Source organism: Mastacembelus armatus, chromosome 13 (assembly GCF_900324485.2).
Source record: "Mastacembelus armatus chromosome 13, fMasArm1.2, whole genome shotgun sequence".
NCBI lineage: Eukaryota > Metazoa > Chordata > Actinopteri > Synbranchiformes > Mastacembelidae > Mastacembelus > Mastacembelus armatus.
Genome location: NC_046645.1, coordinates 16,302,943 through 16,318,437, shown reverse-complemented (window position 1 = coordinate 16,318,437; position 15,495 = coordinate 16,302,943). Strand labels below are relative to the sequence as shown.

Here is a 15,495-nt window from a genome sequence, read left to right as displayed (position 1 = left end):
TGATAGATACATTACATTTCCTTGATCTTTTTTTTTATAATAAAAGCATCACTCTCTTGTTACCAGCACAACCACACAGTTGTCAAAGTTAGAGAGGCCACAGTAAGCCCTGCTCTGGAACAGGACCACAGCAGTGCAGCGTAGCTGTGCCTGTGACTCTAGTGGAAACTAGCCATTATGGCTTGGTTTGGCAGTGATACAATGTGCCACCGTCAGCCCATGCATAATCCATAATACTATACCATAGCGAATAATACTGTGCCATACAAGGCTGTATCATATCACACTATACCATACCACGACACATTCCATCAACAAAATCAATAATGAACAAGAAGAAAGCTGCATTAATAATCAAAGACGCTACTTTACATTGACATTGCAGGTCTTTTATAATGCAAAGTACAAAGTGTATGATCATCACTGTATATGTAATTTCATATTATGATAATTGATAGGTGACTTATATTGTTTCACATCTTAAATCAGCATGTCGGTCAAGGTGTAGAGAAGCCTAATTTCCAATGCCCTTTTCAAAATCACTGATACTTCCCTGTGGATAGTGTCTCGGGTAAACAGGGTGTAATGAAAGCTATTAAAAAGAAGATGGTGCAAAGAAGGTGACTGAAGTCTAAGCAACACATACAGGCAGACAGAGACATTCTGTTTGACCCATAAAAGGGTATGTAGCACTGATTACAGTAACATAATTTAAGGAGATGAGTGATGAGGTGATGATTTGCTTCATTATAAAAATATTTTACACTGTCACCTGATTCTGGTTCCAGTGTATAGCAGTCATCGCAGCTGTGGTTATTTGCTGTTTTATACAGTATTACAGCATCACAAACCAACAGCAAGACAAGCAAAAGTAGCCAGTACTCCCTTATGAGATGGTTGAAAAGTGACTGGCACTTTTGCCTGAAAAAGGCCTCAAACAATAAATTTAAGATCTAAATAAATAGCTGATTGAAATGCCCAAACCACTTCAACTGGCTTCTTTTACACATGAAGGAGCAGGTGCTCTACCTTAAGCTCCAACTTGAACTCTGCAACCTACCACTAAAGCTGAGCCAGCCACCTTATACTCTAAACCCATTACCTTGGGCAGCAACTTAAACCCAACCTAAAAGGAGAATTTAGCTGTTTTCTGGCAGAGGATCATGGCCTTAGGTTTGATGATGACCCTCATCCAGTTCGGCCTTCTCTGCCCCCTCCCCGACTACACTTTGAGATCCTGTCCTTAAAAAAGACATCCCAAACAGAAAGAGACAACCTTGGCAGGAAACATGCTTAAATTATGGCCAAGAATATGGACACAACTCTCTCTTTCCCGTTCAAAATAGGATTGGATGGAACCATAATAATGACCCAGTATCCCATAATTCCATGAAACCCCCACAAGACCCATTAAGGACCTGGTCATATCCTTCTCCAACTCCACAAAACACACATAGACTGGATGGGCAAACTCCAGTCACCCCCTCCAGTGAGCAGTGAGACACTCGAAAAACTACTGCACATGCTTCTTTTTAAAGATGGGGCTCCACCCTAATCTGTCAATCAGCAGGCATTGTTCCTCCATCCTGCACTGCAGCGCTGTGTTAGTCAAGATGACCCACAGTGTCCAGATGCTGCAGCATATCAGGGCAAATCTCTTCCATACCTGGCACCGTATTCCTGAACAGCTTCTCAACTACCTCACAGCCCTGCCTTCTGATAGGCTTGTTCTGTTTGTGGGCCCACATGAGATGCCACATTACAACACATGAAAAAAACAGTATGTTGTCACACAAATTGTCAATATCACAAGATGAGAAATGCTTATCATGAGAGGAATCTACTTGTATATTGTAAACAATAGAATATGACAAAGCCGCTACTAAAATCCCCGAAAAGAACTGTGGTGTTCCCACTTGGTGTCCTTCAACCAGCATCTCCAAGAAGGTAAGACACTCTTGCTGTCAGTGCATAAGCCCAGGCCTTCTCAGGGGCTTGCAGCTAGGTGATCCTCTTGTGAGTATGCCCACATCTGCAAAATGCTGCACTCATCATTGGAAATTCTTGAAAAGAATAGATTTCAGTTTCATTCCAGAAGTTTGGTTCGAGATCCAATGCTGTAGATGGAGACAAGCCCAACTATATCTTGTTTGTACCTCTCCATCTTCCTTCACCAGGCAGCTGTGGCTCAGAAGGTAAAGCAGCTTGTCCACTAACTGATGGGTCAATCTTCTCCATCATGGGGTTCAGTGTCATCCTGGGCAATACAGGATGACACTGAACCCCAAGTTGCTCCAAGTGGTTGTTAAATCAGTGTGTGAACGATTGTGTGTGCGAACGATTGTGTGTGCAAATGGATAAATAGACAAATTGCATAAACCACTTTGGAATAGAGCATTGTAGCATACAAAAACACCATATAAGTCCATTTACCAAGTTCACATCCCTAGAACAGGCTATACTGCCAGGGATTGGCATGCCCAGGTCTCTCATCTTGCCTGCCAACTGGCTTGCTTGTTTTTATTTATTTACTGTATTTTTTTAGGTTTTTGCTGTTACTGTAGGTAAGCCACAGATAAGACTGCATCATAAACCAGGTTACACTGCAGGTTTGTCAATAACTCATAAATGAAAATGCAAAATCACCATAAAAATATTATCAAGTTTCATGTAAAAAATAAACACTTCTACTATGTTACCAGTCATTTGGCTCATTTGAGGTTACAGGCAGACTCTATGACTAGCATGGAAGCTGTGAGTCACAAATCACTGCAAGCTCAGGCATAAGGTCAGGAGCGGCAACCCCTGTATCTTTGGTCTCACTCGCATGCACGCATGCACGCACACACATACACACCTAGGGCTTAGAAATCCTTGCTTTTGTACACTCTGTCTCTGAAATTGGTTTCCATTAGCTCTGCTCTGATTATTAACTTTCCAATGATGCAGCAGCATAGTCAGAGGCACTGTGACGTCAAGCAGTGCCCTTGATGGAGAAACAGCATCAAATCACCTGCTGAGGAGTTCAACAAGTGTGTGTGCAAGGCATGGACACAGGAAGAGAAAGAGACAAACCATTTGTGTGTGTGTGTGTGTGTGTGTGTGTGTGTGGCCAGAGCGTACTTACTGCACAGAGCAATGATGTGGCTGCTGTCTTCATGGACAAATTTCTTTGTCACAGCTTCCTCCATAATCTGCTTCACCTGGACAGAAAAGACTGTTTGTTAATGTATCTGGAATCATTGTCATTGTCTTTACCTTAGATCTCATTGTTATTATTTCTTCTCTTTACAGTCAGTATTATCAAAGTCAAGGTACTCTGCACCAGTTTTACATACGTTATATAAAATACAGCACAACTCAAAAAGGCATAATGTTTTAATATTTCCATTTATGCTCTTCCCTAAGGCTCTGATTTCATTGACAAAAAAATCCACAGTTCTGCCAACACTGTTTAATTGACAAGTGATTTGTGGAAGTGCAGTGCAGTAACACCCCAGCAATTAGCACTGCACCAAAGAAAATATAAAATGTTAAACAAGTGCTGCCAAGCTCACACTAAATACCTTAAAGCAAACTGAATAGAATGATGCTTTGGACACTTTCAGACCTTTACAACTAATAGAAATTAAAACTAAAAAAAGGCTTTATGCTAGGAGAAACCTATTATGTCCTCAAAACCATTAAACATAAATATATCTGTACTGTAACCACATTGTGCATAAACCGCCAAGTGAATTTTATATTTTTCATGCAGAACATTTTAAATGATCAAAGGGTATCATCTCCCGGAGGGCAGAATATTCAGAGTAAAATATGTGATTGATTCGTAATGTTGGCCAAGCGAAACTGTTAAATGGAGGTGTTACTAGATGAAAGGTCAAAGGACACAAAATCATCAGGATCAGATGATGAATATTTAACAACCCATACTAGTAATCTGAACAGTAGATCTCACGATATTGTACTTGCCATTATGGTTAAAGTGTGTCCCCAATTTTAAAATTACTATTATTATATACAGATTAACATTAATATCTGTACATGGTTTATCACGGCCTCTATTATAGTTATATGAATATACTCTTATCATTATTATTATTATTTTATTATTTTACTGTCAATAGCCCTAACTGACAATTCTACCAATTGTTTATAGTTGGCTCAGTATGGAAATATAGCATCTGATTACAAAAACATGATTCTGAAAAAATAATGCAGGCTCCTCTTAACATAGTGACAGCTACTAATTACATTTCTGAGAGTCTCAACCAAACAACCGCACCACTAACTTTCAATTAATACCAGGGCATCCCAGAAATATTCAGACGAGTCTGTCTGCTGCTATCTATTGCGTCTCTTGGGGGGAAGAGTCTGAGTGAGTTCAACAGCACTGACAAAGTCTGGTGTTCACTTGTCTAAGTTTTCTCCCTCTGTAGAATTAACTGTTGTCAGTAATTAATCCAGGACCTGTCTGACACCTCTGCCTTGTTTGGGTCTATTTGATAAACTGGAAGAGTTTAATTGCTTGGTTGTGTGATAATGAAACTCTAACTATACAGTATCACTGAGTTCAAACTTTGTCTCTGTATTATGGAGGTGTGGGAGTTTGTAGAATAATTTAAGTTTGTTTTTTTTTGGTGGTGTCTGGAGAACTGAGAAAATTAGGGTTATAATGATCCAACTTTTTCTCTCCCAGGACTATTTCATGGACATTGGACATGGTGTAGCTTCTTAGACAGCTCGTGATCCAAGCACCAGTGTAGGTAAATTTTATAAGAACAGATTGTAGATGTGTATACCAGGTGCACATACTGGAACATCAAGAAAAAAAATGCAAACACCCCTTGAATGTATTTGACCGGCCAGTACATTTTTGTAGTACATTTTTGTTAATAAATGTCTTCAATTCAGCACATGCAAATAAATGAAGGTCCCAGGTTGCAATAGCGCAAAAGAACTCAGTTAACCACATTTGTATGAACTTAGAGTTCACCCTGTCTTACAGCTATATACTATTTCTCTCAATGTATGTAGCTATAGAATTGTTTTTCATGGTCACTGGTCATTCAGTAAAAGTTACCTTATGAAATAACCTGAAGGTTGCAGTGTGTGCAAACCGGTTTAATCAGTGCTGGCTGTCAGTGATTTTGATTTACATTTTGGTATGCACACTGTGCTATATACTGAAGGCAGTACATTATTATGTAGGCTATACTTAAATTTAGACCATATTCATCTTGATGTATTGTTAGAGGACATACAGTAGTTAAACAGAATCTGGTTTTAATTATTTAAACATTTTACAAGATATGCCTGTCTCCCAACTATCAAATTCAACTCAGTATAATTCAGCTTTGTCATTTTGCAATACAACTCTGTACAATCAAAATGCAAAACATAGAGATCTAACAGTAAATGTGTAACATTAAAGCACATAATAAACATCCATCCATCCATCCATTATTTGTACCAGCTTATTTCTATTTAGGGTCACAAGGATCTGCTGGAGCCTATCCCAGCTCTCTTTGGGTGAAAGGCAGGGGTACACCCTGGACAGGTCATCAGTCCATCACAGGGCCACCTAGAGACAAACAACCTCACACACTCACACTCACTCCTATGGGCAATTTAGAGTCACCAATCAACCTGACGAACTTGTTCTTGGACTGTGAGAGGAAACCGGATTATCCAGAGAAAACCCACGCAAGCACAGGGAGAACATGCAAACTCCACACTGAAAGGTCCCTGCCAGGTTTCGAACCAGGAACCTTCTTCTGTGAGGTAGCAGTGCTAACCACCAATGCACTGGGCTGTCCCACATAAATAATCACCAAAAAAAATCACAATTATAAATAAAAGAAATATGATTAAATATGAACTGATGTATTTAAAAACAGTATAGAAAAAGACATCTGTATGCAGTTATGCTACAGTCACAGTGATGGTTTGGTTGTTAAGCAGTCCATTATCCTGTGGGTGGAAGCTGTTTAAAAAGCTTGCTTCTGGCTCTAATGCTGTAGAATCACCTGCTCGATAGGAGCAGTTCAAAGAGTTTATGGAGTGGGGTGAGGTGTCCCTGACAATTTTCAACACTTTGTGAAGAAACTGACAGTGGTAAAGCTCCTGAATGCAGGGCAAGGAGACTCCGATGATGCTCTGTGCCCCATTAACTACCCACTGCAGGGCTTTAATGTTACTGCTGTTATAAATCTTGAGTGCCAAGTGGGGATGCAGTATGTATGCACAGTCTCAAATATGCCTCTGTAAATGGTTCTGAGAAGGTTTTGAAGAAGTGATGCTTGCTTTAGTCTCCTTAGAAAGTGCATGGATCTCAGCTCTGTTCTCCCTCTTCCACTTCCTCTTACAGCACTGATCTTTTCTCGTCCCACAGGCAGCAGTTGACTCAGTAGTCTCTAACAGTCTGAAACGACATAACTACTCCATGTCACCCCAAACTGCATAGTTTGTCTGATCACAAGTTATATATAGAGGACACAAAGTAGTACAGATGACTGCACTTTTCCTTGTGGGTTGCCATCTTGTTGTCTTAGAATGAAATCTAACAGGTATAAGTACTCCACTCCCACAACCATTTCCTTCTTTAGGTTTAACTCCATGTAACATTTTATACTCTCTGTCGATTTATGTCTGTAGGTGTATTCTCTTGCTGCACAACAAACTGTTCCTTGGGGCACAAATAAAGTTGTACTTGTTGCGGGGGTGAAAATCTGCAGAAAATTTCCATGGCAGGCAGTTACACTCGAATATCCAATATTAACATTAACAAAACTAGTCAAACTATGAAGAAGAATATGCTGTGTGCTTCTATTTGGTTTGCTTTTTTCCCTCCATTCTGCCAATGTTGCATGAATGCAGCAAAAAACTAGAAATTTTAAAATGAAATAAATCTGGATGTGTCAAACTTGAAAGAAGTGAAGTTGTTAGAGCTGAATTCAGGCCTAGTAGGACTCTGGGATCACTTTGTCAGATGGTCTAACAGTACCATTTGTTGACTCACTTTAATGCTGTGGGTCTTCGGGTTAATTCAAACATGACAGAACAGCTGTCCTAATGAAGTAATAAAAATAAGAACTCTACAGTTCAAGGAGAATTCCTTATTTGCCTCTTTGGTTGCTGCATTTGTGTACGTTTACTGAACAAGGACTTTCATTAACAGTTTATCCTGTAGCAAACCAAAAATCTAGGTCCAAGTATGACACTGAAATAACAAAATATAACTGGCCAACTTTAAAACACTTCTGAGAATCCTAAAACTAATGGTTTCTGGGAGGAACAGTGGGAAGAGCTCATTAGCCAACTATCAGTTATGTAAGGGCACATTTACTTTTCCCTTCATCTCCTGTTCAGGACAACAAAACATCTACACTGTGGTTCCTGTGGCCACAAAGAGGGACTTTTTTCTGAGACTAATCAGATGTACACTTTGAGTGGGAGAGAAATACAGCAAAAATGGGAAATAGAGGAAATATGTGACTGACTGTTTACTAATTGAGATGATTTGCCATTCCTTTAGGCTTGTACTCACAGTTTAGAATTGGGAGAATGGGAGCAGAAAATTGAGCTGACCCAGAGTGATTCAATATGAGCAAGGTCAGAAAAATGTGAACTAGTCTCAACATTGGAACATTAAAGCCTCTAAACATCACTGCATGGATTCCAACCAGTGATATTAACTAAACCAAACTTACTTCTTACCTACCAATATCAGTAGTCACCTATTTTGTTAAAGCTTGTTAGTTAGCTACCTGAAGGTTCATAATCACAACAGCATCATTCATTACGTTTTAGTATATATCCTAGCATCTCGGTGTATACTAAACTGAAACAATAGATTATAAAATATTCACTGCCATGACTACAGATTTTCAAATTCAAGCTGCGCTCATTTGTTTTCTACTTTGGCTCATTAAAGGCCCGGCATTGCAACACAGGTGTTTCCAATTACTGCTGATTAGACCTCTGCTCAGCTCGATATCACCAAATTCAATGTAGAAATTAGAATACTGAAGTATGGTGCTCAACAGTACGTACCACATCACCACTCACTGCAATCGCAGCCAAGATGTCAATATTTATTGTTGTCACAGTACTGCACTCTGCATATTTTCTTTAGGATGTTCCCATGTGCTCTGGTGCCTTCCCTTCCCTTGGTCTGAGGAGCTGGGATATAACATGGTTCTGATCTAATCAGCTATTGTTAGGCCACTGCAGAGACAGTCATTAATGAGGTAATTATTCATGCCTTGGTAGAGTTGGTGGATAAAGAGAAGAAGCTGCATTGATATGGTGCTGGCTGCAGATTCTGTAGGACACGGTAGTGGAATCAGTCCATCCTTATTTGTCTTGTACGGACCTACTGAACTTGTTGACCCACTGTAGCTTCCACCTAAAAATGGATCTCCTAACATTTACAGATACTAAAGCTGTTTAATCATTTTCTCTCTTTAAAAGTGCCATATCCTGCATAGAATCAATTTCTCCGCTTTTCCCATCAAGAAAGGACAAGGGAAATTAACATTTAACCTTAGAGGACAAAATATCAAGTGGATATCAATGCACTTTAGAGCGTAAACCTGGCCTTTCAAGCTTTCAATAGCTATAAAATAAGGTTGTGGCAGTAAGAAATTATTTCATCCTGAAAGAGATGTCAGTCTGATGGAGAAGTTAGCAACAGTAACACTCTGCTTCTAAGTGACAGAGAAATTCTCAAGGGAAGAGGCAATATAATGCTGTTTACCTGTAAGTTGCAATATGGAAACCAAGGCAGTGCTGTAGTAAACAAAGAAAATATTATTAGAAAAATTAAAGCCTATGGCAGCAGCTTCCAACACCCTGGTGAGAGTATTGATGGACCAGTACAGACTTACTGAATTGGAAGTCTACTTTCTTTCATTTTCCCCACCAGCTGTATAATGGCTGCTTTAGGTGTCTGAAAAAAGGCCACATATACATGCAAGTTAACCTTTTCATTAAACTCCTTAAACAGAAAGACGACTTTAGCCAAAGATTACTATAATGTGCAAATGTGGCCCAGGCCAACGTTACACCTTACCCTTTATTCCCAGAGCTAGGGTCCCAGCTAATCCATCCATGACAAACACACGACAGGATGTGATTTGTCCTGTCTTTCTGTGCAATACTTAATTTATTAAGAGGTGAAAATATTTAGAGTAAGTGAGAGATAAGAGGGCTCTGTCACTTTAAAGCCTGTTGAGCAGACGGCATGGGCTACTGTCGTTCTGCAGTCTTCTCTCCCTCACCCTCTGTCTCCCCGCAATAATTATAGTTGGTTCAGTTCTGTGGTTCCATCACTTACTAACTGTTCTTAATGGTATCTTTATCATCAATAAACACTGAGGTAGCAGCAGTGACAGGCTGCAAGACATCTAGTGCACACAGCAGTCTTGTTTTACAGCATTAGAGGTAGGCAGAAGGGGGTTAGTTACTTTGTTTGGCAGGATAATGTTGTATAGCTAATATTTCTAGTTTCTTTAGATAATACACTAATTAAAGTAGGTGCTAACAACATGCAACATACTAACAACAACAACGTGTCATAATGAAAATATGTTTATGATGCAGTCCTTACAGGAATAGAAGAGTAAAGAATCTGTAAATGAATTGTGCAAATATGCAGACTATAACATGAGAAAACTGCATAAATATTATTTATGTATTTTTGTCATCTGTTGTAGCTACAGAGGATGAAGGAAGATCTTGTCACTTATTTTTTCCATATCAAAAGTGGCGACTCTAGAAGCAGCATGTGCAAAGTGTATGGTAGTATGCAAGCCACCAGCTGATAAGTCTTCTAATGGCTAATTTCAGCTAGCATTAGCGTCTTGGTTTCTAAAAAGTGCCGTTTCATAAGGCATTATGGATAACATTGGAATCCTGAAGTCCGGTTACAGAGCTTGGTGATTTGTTATCACAGCTAATACCTTTGTAATTTAGCATCATGTGGCACTGCTATTGCATTTGTTAGGTATCTCAGAAGCTGCTAAGAGATTCTGATTAAATCTTGCAAATAATTTCCAAGTAATAATTTTTTGTTGCAAGATTTCCAAACATAAAAAATGGCAAGACGTTTTTTCCTAAATTACTTGTGATTTCTGTAGTTGGAAGTATTCTTTTTTTAGTGCTCTCTAGTTCCAAATGGGTCCATTAATGCTTTTTTTCCTCTTGATCATAAGCATTTGGTAACACATAAACATAAGGTTCCATGAAGTGTGTAGTGCTAAAGATATGCACACAAAATACAACTTAAACTTGTATTATATAGGTAGTGATTATATAAGTATGGGCAACTTGTGTAGAGGATGTGAAACGTGTTTTTGTTTTGTCTCCAATTATTTATTTTTATATATGTATAATATTAAGTTGTTGATATTGGCAAAGTCAACTTTACATGCACTAGTGCATGATTTTAAACCCAGAGATGATTTAAAATAAGATCAACTAGCAACTGACATAAATGTACATTTGTACTTTTTTTTCGTTTTAAGATGTTTTATTTCCTAACCCTAACCAAGACGTTTTATTGCCTAAACCTAATCAAGATGATGATGAAAACGACCTACTGAACCTTCCAGTAGGTTCCAGTAGGTGGGTAGGGACCTACTGAGCCATAACTATAGTCTGAATGTGTGACACTTTGAACCACTACTGCTGTATGTGGAATTACAGATAGAGTATTTGCTAACGCTTGTATCCAACTTTAACAGACTAGTGAGCACTCTTCAGTTGTCTTTCAATGTGAAACACTGGTTCAGTGGATTCATTATTTTGCTGTAAATTTGATGTTGCGTAATGGAGAGTTTAATACCAAGCAAAGTCAGTAAACATATCTGCTGTATCTATGTTATATATCTTCATGGTCACTTATTTCTTTGCACCTTTCTACTACTATTCTAAATAAATAGGATTGTTAGGTATTATAAATCTGCCCTTGCATTCTATTATCCAAATCCATCCTGTCAGCTTAACTGACTGCAGCTCCACCAGTAGGTCTCTACACTTGCAATCGTCTGTCATTTTAACATTTCTCAGAGAGCTCTGGATATATGACACTTCCAACACCTCACAAAAACACAGTAATTCTGAAAAAGCATTCTTTTACACCTTCTTGAGTATGAATGAGCTGTGGTGTGTTCAAAATGGCTGAGGCTCTGTGTTTCATATAGTTAAACTTTGCAATAAGGAAACAATTTGATAAAAGAATCATAGGCAAAAAAAAAAAAGAGAGACCATCCTAAAAGTATTTTTTATATCAGAAATTTCCCTTGGAATGCAATTTCGCTCTCCAATTTATTTCACTTTTAAATTTTGATTTAGCACTGCTTGTTGGACACATTATATGACCAGCAGCAGTGCTATTATCTGGAGAAACAGTTTGACTCTCAATACAGGACAATGACAATAGAGCACTGTGACCTGTTGAAGATTTGTCTATAAAAACAAATTGGCTTATTATACTTTCCGTATTTCTTGAAATCAGCAGAGGCACAGAAACATTTCATTGTACTGCTTGTGCCTGTTAAATAATAACACAACCCCTTTGACCCTCTAAATAGAGAACCCGTTCATGTCACAAAAGCAAAAGCATCCTAATGGTAGCAGTTTAATACAGAAAGGCACTTTTTGTTTCAGTAGGAGAGACCACCTGACAGGGCTGCCTCACTGTGGTTAATCGGCAACTGATGCAATTTAACTTCTTCTAGAGCTGCTAAAGCTTTCAGTTGCCAAGCAATGCTGAGAAAGCTGCATGCCGCTTAAAGAGACAGGGGTCCCTACACCAGGAGCTGGTGGGCTTTCAGATCAGTCTCTCTCATTGTAGTTTACTATGTTTTAAAATGTCAGAAGGCATTGAAATCTCAAGGATGAAATGTGGGCAGTCACATCATTGATTTTTCTACTGGATACAAAGAGAAAATACAGTAACTATCTGCTATCTGAACTAATTGGGGAAATGTTGCATTTTTGGACAGCATAATACGTTTGCAAAACAATAGCTCGCTATGGTTCTGAAGCAATAGTAATTCCTCCATGCAGAGCAAAGTCATTACAGCCAACACCCAATGACTACACTGGTTCATTGCTTACCTGATGTACATAAACATGTACATGTACACATTTCACTACCTCAAAAAAAATTTCAAATGTTATAATATATAATGAACCGTTATATTCAATTTCAGTCATTGGATGGTTACAATAAAAGCAGTGGGGCAGCATGGTGGATGAGTGGTTAGCACTGTTGCCTCACAGCAAGAAGGTCCTGGGTTCGCAACCTGGCCTTTCTGTGTGGAGTTTACATGTTCTCCCTGTGCTTGTGTGGGTTTTCTCCAGGTACTCTGGTTTCCTCCCACAGTCCAAAAACATGCATGTTAGGTTGATTGGTGACTCTAAATTGCCCATAGGAGTGAGTGTGAGTGTGTGAGGTTGTTTGTCTCTATGTGGCCCTGTGATCGACTGGTGACCTGTCCAGGGTGTACCCCCCTGCCTTCCACCTGAAAGAGAGCTGGGATACACTCCAGCAGATCCCTATGACCCTGGTTAAGGAATAAGCGGGTATAGAAAATGGATGGATGGATGGATAAAAGCAGTGGAAACCTTACAAAATATGACGCTGACATGCAAAGCAGTTTTATTTAAATGTTAACTAGGAAATATTAAGAATGTATGCTAAGGGATGTATTTTAAGATGCAGCTCACAGCCTAAACATAAGGGTTTAAATGGCCCAGTGACCCATGAATAGTGTTCCACCTTATTTCCATGATGGTCTGCATCTCCGCCTGAACTGAAACCATTTTCAGCTTCACAGATCTTCTGATAAATCAGTTATTTAGGACCCAAACTTGTGGCTGACAGTGAGATTCAAACTGCAAGACCAACAAATAGTGGAAAACTAGAAACTTTTAAAATATAGCTCAAAAGCCCTGATTAAAGAAATATTTCTGGTATACTATATATACATGGCTGCATTACCATGTCTGTCTTCACAGATTTTTGTCAACTATCTCAGACTTGTCTCTACGTATGTTGTGCGTGTTTCGACTCAGCCTTGTCTTAATCTGCTGGATGCTTTGAATAATGATTGTCATGGGTATCATGGACGCTTTGACCCAGGTTTGTCTCAGGCTTTGATTCAGATTTGTCCTGATGTGTGGGATATTATGATTTTGATGCATGTCTGTCTCAAAGGCGTTCCAACTTGGATTTGGCTGAGTCTCATGGTTGTTTTGACTTGTTTTTGGCCCCGACTCGTATGCGAACCTTTTTTGGACTCTTGGAATTGTTACCGACTTGATTTACACGCTGTTGGCTGCAACACTGGTAAACAATCTAAATTAAGTCAGTGCCAATAGGTTGCCTGGCAATGAGCAGCATTTCTCTGCTATAAAAATGTCTAACACTCAATTGGTATGAATTTCCCAAGCAACATAAAGGCTCCAAAATCCCAACTGCAGGTGCATCAGTGAAGTTATTAACTTGTGAAGTTATTTACAATGTCAAGAGAAAGATATACAACAAACAAAAGCAAACTGCATGGACCTAAATACATACATCAGCTCCAGTGGTATCAGTTCATTTTACCTCAAATGCATCTGATATCGTCCATCCCCAAACATAACACAAGTCTCGATTACAAGATGATGCTGTTTATGTCATAAAGCTTAAATAACTCAAATTCTAACATTTTTCTTTCACTTTGACTGCTATAAATGTTTGGATGGATTTTTTTTTTTAAATCATGACCTTTCCCCTCCATTAAATTAACTAAACATGAACATTTACACTCACACTTATCTAAAGGTGCCTTGCCACACTTAAGTCTCACATTCTGTTGCTTTTGATTTATACAGCCATTTCAGTGCGGTAAAATCTATCTTGTTGTTGCTTGCTGTGATGAGCAGTACAATGGGAGTGGGTAGTGAGGTTAAGGGAGTAATGATTTATTCTTTGCTGGTGAGATGAGAGACATTCATCACCAGGAACAAAAAGCCTGCAGCACTGTTTGAGTTGTGGATGTTACAGCAATACAACCTGTACTGGTCTTGCTATAAACACTTTAGACAGAGGGTTTAACCAAGAATGCCAACCTGCAGGGCTGTCTTATAGAGGCTTAGTGTGTGAAGAAAAAAAAAAAAAAACACTAGTTATTTAACACATTTAGAGAGAAATGATGGGCACATTTTATAAAAGAATTGCACAGGAGAATATACAAAATACATTTTGATTAAGAGATGGTCATTTGAAACTTTGGGATCGTAATGTAGGCATATTATGTTACAACACTTACAGTTAATTTACATTAATGACCACAGATCAGAAAGAAACAAACTGAAAGCAGGTACAGTTCAGGTTGTGAGGACTATTTATTCAGCACCTGTTCGGTCAACTCCAGTGCAACACAACTGTAATCTGCAGATATGACGGTAATATTAAGGCAACGCGTCCGTGCTTATTGTCGTGATTACTTATTGTCGTAAACAAGAGAAAACAAGACAATACAAATCTGAATGTAAAGCTAGATGGGCCGTCAGCCAGCTGCGCCTACCTCTCGTTTGACGTTCCACAATAATTTCTCTTTGTATTCTTCCTCCGTGGTGCCCTCCATGTCTGTCCGTCCGTCCGCGGTGTGCACGACACAGGTCCGTCTCACTGCCACTCAGTCCGCTCTCACACGGCCTTTCACAACCGCTTTCTTTTTTTTTTTTTTTTTTTTTTTTTTATTATTCCTCGTTTCCTTCTTCCTTCGCTCAGCTGGACTCTGACGCACCGAGCAGCATTGACGGCGGCGTCAGAAGGTTCCGCCTTCCCCACTACTGCTCAATGAAGGAGGACCGAGAGAGAGGGGGGGGGGCCGTGGAGCTCACTCAGCCTCCCCAGCATGCAGCCCCGCCCCAACCTGCAGCCACCATCCAACGTACCAACCTGTGGAGCCTGCCTTTATATTTTTAGCATCTTCTTTTTCCTCTCCCGGGCAGAGAACAGTTGCAGACAGCACAGGAGCTGCTCTCACGAGAAAGGGCTGAAATGTAAGCAGATGGCTTTTGGTGAGGTTCGAGTTTGTCGGTGTTGCCTAATAATTCACTGAGGTCCGGTTCAGCCTTGGAACTGAACTGCATTTCATGAGATCATTTATAGGTAGCTTTGTTTTTTCTTTTAACGACTTTCTTCACAAGCGTGGGACAGCGGCACCAACACAAGCACGCACACAGGCGCAGACTGCAGCTGATCACACAGCACTCTAAAAATAGAGCTTTCTGAAGCACGTGTTGACGTTCAGTGCCGATGCCAGCGTGGCCTGCTGCACAATAAATGACGTCACGGCAGCGTGAGATAGGATAACCTCTTGTTAAGAGTGCCTGGCAGTAAACCTCCTGCTTGTGCCTCCATGTGGAGTGATGGTGCACCTGCACCCATTAAGAGCCCACCGATGTCTGCAGTAACGCAGTTGGCTTTTT

At 39.6% G+C, this 15,495-nt stretch overlaps 1 protein-coding gene across 1 annotated transcript in view; it reads right to left on the bottom strand.

Annotated features, from left to right (window-relative positions):
* Window positions 1-14,717, bottom strand: part of sgsm2 (small G protein signaling modulator 2) — an 80,061-nt gene extending 65,344 nt beyond the window's left edge. Inside the window, exons 1-2 of the mRNA XM_026330336.1 lie at window positions 14,586-14,717; window positions 3,128-3,203 (exon numbers count right to left, since the gene is read on the bottom strand). Of these exons, the coding sequence (XP_026186121.1) occupies window positions 3,128-3,203; window positions 14,586-14,645 (136 nt within the window). The 5' untranslated portion in view covers window positions 14,646-14,717. The remainder of the gene's footprint in view (window positions 1-3,127; window positions 3,204-14,585) is intronic.
* Between the last annotated feature and the right edge of the window lie 778 nt (window positions 14,718-15,495).